The 8,073-nt window shown below is 47.7% G+C and overlaps 1 protein-coding gene across 1 annotated transcript; it reads right to left on the bottom strand.

The window, feature by feature from the left end:
- Positions 1–2,090: 2,090 nt before the first annotated feature.
- Positions 2,091–5,688, bottom strand: LOC127771510 (receptor like protein 22-like). Its single transcript, XM_052297431.1, has 2 exons — positions 4,268–5,688; positions 2,091–4,175 (listed from the first exon to the last, which is right to left on the bottom strand). The coding sequence occupies exons 1-2, from the start codon at positions 5,577–5,579 to the stop codon at positions 2,248–2,250; spliced, it is 3,240 nt and encodes a 1,079-aa protein (XP_052153391.1). The 5' UTR covers positions 5,580–5,688; the 3' UTR covers positions 2,091–2,247.
- Between the last annotated feature and the right edge of the window lie 2,385 nt (positions 5,689–8,073).

Here is an 8,073-nt window from a genome sequence, read left to right as displayed (position 1 = left end):
AACAACCTTAAAAACGAATCGATCTAGATGCCCTGCTCTTGCCATCTTTGATGGAATTGAATCATCAACTGACTTACTTGAGGAATGGGGGAAAAAGCAAATGTAGTTAGTTGTCTTGTTGTTGTTCGCCGCCTCAACACATTCCCCGGCATCGTCCCACACAGAAAGAAAGAGGGAAAAAGTCGAACCACTCGCAGATGGATCTTTTTCACGCCCTAATTGACCCCCCGGAGGAGTATGTGCTTCTAAAAGATCTTTCATACCAAAACAAACGGGAGACTATTTCGTTTTGTGGCCGTGGCGTTGGGTTTTCCAACGAAAAACAAGAACATTCTTTCACGAACTTTCATGACACTTTATCATTCGGAACCCTCTCCGTATTAGTAAGCCCACACCTTCGTAACCCAAGGACCGACGAACAGAAATTGAAACAACGCAACAACGGAAACAGAACAAGAGGGAAAGACCCGGCCGACTCGCCCAGGGCTCGAGGGCGAGCCATACGAGAGTGAGTCGAATTCCCCCGGACAGTTCGCCCATTGCCAATACGCCAGATGATGGATTCCTTGGTTTTAGTTAGTCGCTGCTCTTTTTATGGCAGTGTCGAGATGTATTGGCCGCTACGGATCATTTGATTGGAATGAAATTTGAAACGGGTATACTTGACGATGACGATATGAATCACTTGAAAAATAAACGTATTCGTTCGGTTGCGGATCTGTTACAAGATCAATTCGGACTAGCTCTTGGTCGTTTACAACATGCGGTTCAAAAAACTATCCGTAGAGTATTAATACGTCAATCAAAACCGACTCCACAAACTTTGGTAACTCCAACTTCAACCTCGATTTTATTAATAACTACTTACGATACCTTCTTTGGTACATATCCCTTATCTCATGTTTTTTTATCAAACCAATCCATTGACACAAACGGTTCATGGGCGAAAAGTGAGTTGTTTGGGTCCTGGAAACAAATTGAAGAAATGAAATTAAATCTTTATGTACTGAGTCCTAAGCGAATTATTTGGGATTGTGAAGTGAAAGAAATCATTTTATCTACTAATAGTGGCCAAATTGGCTTGGATTAGCAAATTAGCATCGCTTGAGTTTAGGTATTCGAAATAGCGAAATACATAAATTATCTATCTCAAGTACGTCTCCACTATATGGACTCTAGTCTCCTCTTCTAATATTCCTTATTTTTTAATTTCAAATTTCAGTTATTTCCTAATTGTATTTCTATATGTACTATATACTCTACTTCTAATATTCCTTATTTTTTAATTCCGAATTTCAGCTATTTCTAAATTGTATTTCTATATGAACTCTGTTTTTTCTTTTTCTCCGATTAATGTGAGAATTTCTAGGCCATGAGAGCGAACGTGGAGTCTCCTTTTTCTATTCCTTTAATAATATAATAGATATTAGAGGCTTTAATTTTGTTAATTTGCAACCCAAATAGTAGTAAAACTAAGGCCCAAAATAATGCAGAAGGTAAACAATCCATCTTCCAATTTCCATTGTACAGCCATCCACGTCTCCGAAGTCCCGACACCGGGTCGCTTCGTCTCCTCTCCTCAGTCCCCTCCAGCCTCCGCGCTGCTTCACATGCCAGTTCACCAGGACACCACCAAGCAGGGGCACTAGGGCTACTAGGGCCCCATTTTAACATTTCGCACAAGGACCTAATTTGGCCAGAATGCCCCTGATCTTGTAGGTGCTAAGCTTGTTATTTGGGTATCGATCTTGCACCGATCGGCATAAGGCTTGGTGCCACCGAGTATCTCTGAGATTGGTACCGACAAGTATAGGTCGTTACCGATGGGGTTATATGCATGCCAAATAAATTGTACAAGGTTTCATGAACTTTAACTTAGTGATAGAGAATAAAACACTGTACTCCTATCTCTTTTTTTTAAAAAAAAAACTGACATTGCAGCTATTCATCCTCAAGTTTTGACCTCTCGGTCTTTCTTGAAAAATTAGAAATACTTAAATATGTGGATGCCATGTTATCAAATTGTATTGCATCAACCATAAAATTAGAACTTTTATTCATGGTAGTCTAACTATTTAGAGTAACTCAGTTAAAACGGAAGTGTAGCAAGTTTATCTCGACAGTTCTTTAAAAATAGAGAAACAATAGGCTTATATGTACATTACTTATCATGGGTGTATACTAAAAGGTAAGGCATGTCATATTGTTGTTTCCCTCTATTTATTATTGACCACCAACCTTCATTTTTCACTTTCCGCGGAACACTTGGAACAAGAAGGCCATTGCAAATCCCAAACCGAACCCTGATCCAACGGAAATATACAGTACAATGGTCTCTGTCCTGGCCTCCCAGCTCTCACTGTGCTCCAACGAAGGGGACCGTGCATTCGAACCATTGCACCGAATAGACAGCGGTTTGCCGCATAGGGCGGCATTCCCTTCAAATGAGCTACTTCCAAACGTCTGAAATTGACCTCCCTGCGGAATAGCACCCTCCAAACGATTGTAGGACAAGTTCAACCAGCCGACAGAAGTTAAAGACACCAACACCTCTGGGATCTCCCCACTAAGCTGGTTCAAAGAGAGATCGAGCGATTCAAGCTGCGCCAATCCACTGAGCTGAGAAGGGATTGTTCCGGTGAAGGCATTATGCGACAGGTTGAGACCTCTTAGCGAGGTGAGCCTTCCAATGGATTCAGGAATGTTGCCGGTGAACGCGTTGTCGGAGAAGTCGATCATCGTGAAGGCGATCAGGACCCTGATGAATGTCGTGGCCGCGCCCTTGTACGTGACCACGACTGTGTCACGGTAGAATTTCCCCGAGAGGTTGTTCTCCAGGGCCTTTCGCACGTCACCCTCTCTTGTAACCATCATCGCTTTGAGGCTATCGAACCATTGCGGCTGCAAACTGCCAGAGAAGTTGTTTGAGGCAAGATCGATGATCTGCAAACTAGAGAATTGTGTTCTGTTTCGATCACCGTTGTCGACAGGAATTCCCCCCACTGCGCCGAAGAATTTGTTGGATCGTAGAACAAGAACCCTAAGCTTTGGTAGCTCCCCTGTCCAGCTTGGGAAGGAGTCCACGAAATTGTTGTTGCCCACATCAAGGATTTCTAGGTCATTGCAGTTAGTGAGTGATCTAGGTAGCTTCCCCTCCAATTGTTTTCCATTCAGGTCTATTGTCTGAGAAACACATCCTCCTTTGGTGTCATCAGGCAAGGTCCCCTCAAATTTGTTTTGTCTCAGCTTCAATATGGTCAGATGTCCATCTAGTAGACAAGGTGGAACACGACCACTGAAATGGTTGTAAGACAGGTCAAGGAATTTGAGGTCACTTGCATTGCAAATGATAGGTGGGATGCCCCCCTGCAGTGAATTGTTGGCCAAGTTCAGAAAGAAAGAACTGCTCAACCTTGACATCAAGTTCTCCGGGATTGATGAGAATAGGTTGTCGGAGTAATCCAAGAACTGTGGAGATGAGGGGACAGGTAGAGGCCCTTGAAGATAGTTGAAACTAAGATCAAGATAGTATACGCTGGCATTAGCCAGAGGGAGCTCCATGTTAGTAAATCTATTGCGCGAAAGATTGAACTTGAAGACATCTATGTTCTCGTTCTGATTTGCCCATATCCAATCGGGTATAGGCCCATCAAGTTGGTTGCACGAGAGATCAAGGTCATTCACCACAACTGACCTTAGTATGGCAGGGATCTTGGTCATGTTGCAGTATGCTAACCCCAGGGAGTTAAGTTGAAGGAGTGATGCAGAGGAAGAGCTGTTGTAGATGTGTTCATCATCAGCTATCACTGTCAGTCTGTTTGCTGACAGGCACAGGTTACTTAGATTTGTGAGTCTCCAAATGTAACTAAGTTGTACTTCCCCACTCAAGCCGTTCCTAGAGAGATCTAGTGTCTGTAAGCCCATGAGCTGAAAGAAAGACCTGGGTATTGATCCATTCAACTGGTTGTAATTCAGGTAAACAGATGTTAGCGACGGAGAAGGATTGTCGAATTCTTGGAGGGGACCTGCTAGATTGTTTGACATGAGCGATATGAACTCCAATCGTGGGAGTGAGAATAAGAAGGCTGGAACTGGCCCTGACAGGGAGTTACAACATAGCTGCAATATCTCTAGGTTCAGGAATGCCCCTTTCCTGTTGATGGAGGTTATTGGCCCTGCAAATAACATAACCCAAAAACTATCTAAAAAGGAGTTCCAAGATAGCAGTTTTGTGTGCTTTGTGTACGACAAGAAAGTTGAAACTGACCTGTGAGATTGTTCTGTGAGAGATCCAACTCTCTCAAGCGTGTGAGATTCCCAACGGACGACGGTATCTCGCCGGAGATGGCACACTCACTCAGCCGAAGCGTGGACAGTGACCGCATCCTGCCGATGGAAGCAGGCAATTCCCCGAGTTGGAACCCGCTGCTGCTCAGGTCCAAGAAGCTCAAGGATGTAAGCTCACTGATCGATTCAGGAAGAGCACCAGAGAAGCGGCCGTTGCTGCCACTGATGTCCAGCATCTTCAGACGCTTCAGGTTTCCGATGGAGCCCGGAATTTGGCCGGAAAAATTGGTCTCGCTCAGGTCCAGCACCTCCAGGGAGGCTTCCCCGGCGGCCGGGAACTCCGGCAAGCTGCCGGAGAGGTTGGTGTTCGACGACACGTCTAGCACCCTGAGCCTCTCCAGGTGGAACACTCCTTGAGGAAACGAGCCGTTGAAGCCATTGTTGGAGAGGTTGAGAATCGCCAGTGAGCTGAGCTCGGCGAAGAAGCCGGGGATCTCACCCGACAAGGCGAAGGGCTCGCCGGACGCGTCGGAGAAGCCCTGGTTGTATGACAGGTCGATGACGGCGAGGGACCGGAGGCGCGAGAAGGAGGAGCGTATGGCGCCGGAGAGCTTGCAGGACTGCAAGGTGAGGAGCTGGAGCTTGGGGGCGGATTCCGCGAGCACGTCGCACCAGTCTCCGGCCGCCGCCGCCGCCGCCGCCGACATGTCCACCCCGTCCAGCCGGAGCTCCCTCAGCTTCGTCAGGTTGGCCATTACAGCTCTGAAGCTCGGTTGCTTGAAGGAGAGTGGCATGGAGGAGAGGTCGAGGGACACGAGCTCCCTCAGGCTGCCGACGCCGATGGGTATCTGGCCGGCGAAGCCGGCGTTGGAGAGGTTGAGGTGGGTGAGCTCGGCGAGCCCCTCGAGCCCGGACGCCGGGAGCCCCGCGCCGCCGAAGTCGTTCCCCGCGAGGCTGAGCCGCCGGAGCGACGTGAGCTGGAAGAGGGCGGCGCCGTCCAGGCCGCCGGGGCTATGTACCCCGTGGCCACCGAGGTCGAGCGCGGTGACGACGACGCCGGAGGCCGCCGCGTCGCACGACACGCCCTCCCAGAGGCAGCAGTCCGTGGCGGCGCGCCACGACGGCAGGAGGAGCGGCTGGTGGTGGTGGTGGAAGGATTGTTTGAGCCGGAGCAGCGCGGCGGCCTGTTGCGCCGGGCACCGCGAGGTGGCCGCGGCCGTAGCTTGTACGAGGAGGAGGAGGATGATGATGAAGCCATAGACGTGGATACGGCTCGTACGTAATCTCTCCATGTAGAAGAAGAAAGGTGTGCGTGCGAGTGCCAGGCTGCAAGCTGGTGTCTGGTGATGGCGGAAGCCGGCAATGGCGTGTTCATGCAATCCCTACATGTCAATTGCTTATTTTATCAATTGTGGATTGCATGAACACGTCAATTGATAAAATAAACAAATTAAACTGTAGCAACCTCAATTGAATTCACCCCAAAACTAGACTCCCGAATACTAGACTCGCCGGAGACCGCAACCGCGAGGCTCGGTGTTTCGTGCTCCTACCTTGCACTACTGTTCATGTGTTTCCAGCTTACCTTGTACCGAGTCAAGTCAACCAACATAGACGATCACTAAATGATTGGCCAATCGGGGGCTATTTGGTTATGGCAGGAGACTTGGAATTTGGAAACCATAGAGGCCGATATAGGCCGAAATGACAGGAAAGTGAATAGTTTGACAGGTAAAAACAGGTATCACGACGTGCACGGCAGGGCGTGTGTGAGCGGGGCTCAACGTCAATTTGGAACACAAGTTTTACATGAAATTTGCATGATTTTCAGATGAATTCTATGGAGTTCTAAATTTTCCTCTCATTAATTTGATTTCTGGTAATCTAAACTAATCCTCGGTGCAAAAAACCCTTGCAAAACTCAATATGGTATGGAAAAGAAAAATATGAGATTATATCCCCTTTTTTTTCGACCAAAGATATAAAGCCAACACCATAATGAGATTCTATCCTGATTAACACATTACTAATAGATAATTAATCATTGCCCACTTTTTGTAAGCCAAATGGCAATTCAGTGCGACATGGTCTGGTCTGCTAACATAAACCTATAAGCTGAAAATGGACCCTCGCAACAACATCTGAACTTCACAATGTGCAGGGTTACTATTCCTCGTCCAGTCAATCGACTTGTCACAGCCTGCTAATGGGCAGAAATCCAATCCAAATCCAACCCACCCCATCTCCATTATACACAGTTCACCAAACCAGTTCAGTCCACTTCATCACTTCTAAAATCCAAACCAATCCAACCCGCGCAAGATTTAGGACCAAACCAACCCAATCCATTATTGTCAAATGGTCTCAACCCATTTCCAATCCATGGACTCAACCCAAATCGTGTGCGGTGCAAGACTTGCAGGCTTCGCCACTTCGTATCAAGCCGTGGAGGTGGCGGAGACCATGGCTGCAGTGCCCCGTGCTAACTCGCGCGGCGCGCCTAGCCCCACATCCCCCGTGCTGGCGCTATCCCCCTCCACCGCCACGATCTCGTCGTCGCCGTTGTGCCGTGAAACTGGAGGAGCAAGATGGCGAGGCGAGAGTGAGAAGACCACCGCCGCCGCCGCCACGGCTACCACCCCGCGGCTGCGGCGGCGACGATGCAGTAGCAGCAGATGGTGTACCAGCAGCTGCGGCGGCGGCGCGTGGACGGGTCGGCCAGTAGGCGTGCAGCGCAGGGCACAGCCGCCAGAGCACGCGGCGGTGACAGTGACGACGACGTACGGGGCGAGCAGGCCGCCACCCGGCCACCGTTGCCGAGGCGGCGCGCCTCATGATGATGGGCGGCGGCGGCGGCGTCGTCGTCGTCAACCTGCTATTCGGCGCCGTCTCGCCGTCGGCTACGATTTCATCCTCGTCGGGCTGCAGATACTCAAGTGCTTGATGCAGCATGGAGGTATGGATGGTTGCATGAGGACGAACAGGAGAGAGGAAGGTGGAGACTGCCCGTGTGTTCTGAACTGATTTGGATCGAAGCTATTGCCTAGAATCCATTTGAACCCATGGACGCAACCCATTTTTGCCCCAATATTTTACATCCAAAACCAAACCACTCCAAACCAATTGGTATGTGTTAGTGATATACTCTAGAGGCAATCATAGAGATGATTGTATCATATACTATATTTACATATTTATCTGACATTGTTCCTTGAAATAGATAACTCCTTATTGGTTAATGAATATGTGATTCTTTCATAAGACTCTTTATGTTGTTTGTTACTATTTCTAAAGGATCCCTGATCAAATATCATATGTAGAACAAATATGTTTATATGAACAGCACATGTATTAATTGATGATCATATCTCATGGATCATGGTATAGAGATACCAAATTAATAATGTGGACACATGTTGGTGAACATGTTGTTGGATAGACCCAACATGAGACACTGCAAGAGCCATATGTGTTGTGTTATCAGTGATCTCATTGAGTGTTGGTGTTGAATCCTTAGACCTGAGATTATCATAGTTCTCAACATATGTAGTAGCTTATTTAGGGACTGCTAAACGCTACTTCGTAATTGGATAGTTATAAAAGTAGTTTTCAGGTATGCTATGAAACATGTAGTGGGATATGAATAATCAAGATGGGATTTGCCCCTCTTATGGAGAGATATCTCTGTGCTCCTCGATGTTGTAGATTATGGAAGTGCATGGCCATGCCAAAGGTGATTGAGGAGTCAATCACAAGTTATATAATCTATCAACAAGTTCGAGTGAA

Source organism: Oryza glaberrima, chromosome 4 (assembly GCF_000147395.1).
Source record: "Oryza glaberrima chromosome 4, OglaRS2, whole genome shotgun sequence".
NCBI lineage: Eukaryota > Viridiplantae > Streptophyta > Magnoliopsida > Poales > Poaceae > Oryza > Oryza glaberrima.
This window is presented reverse-complemented; position numbering and strand designations above follow the sequence as displayed.

Excerpts from the sequence above, each read along its gene's own strand:
- LOC127771510 (XM_052297431.1), bottom strand. The coding sequence starts at position 5,579 with ATGGAGAGATTACGTACGAGCCGTATCCACGTCTATGGCTTCATCATC. Across the intron at positions 4,176-4,267 it reads CTCACAGAACAATCTCACAG|GGCCAATAACCTCCATCAAC; the intron begins GTCAGTTTCAAC and ends TGTTATTTGCAG.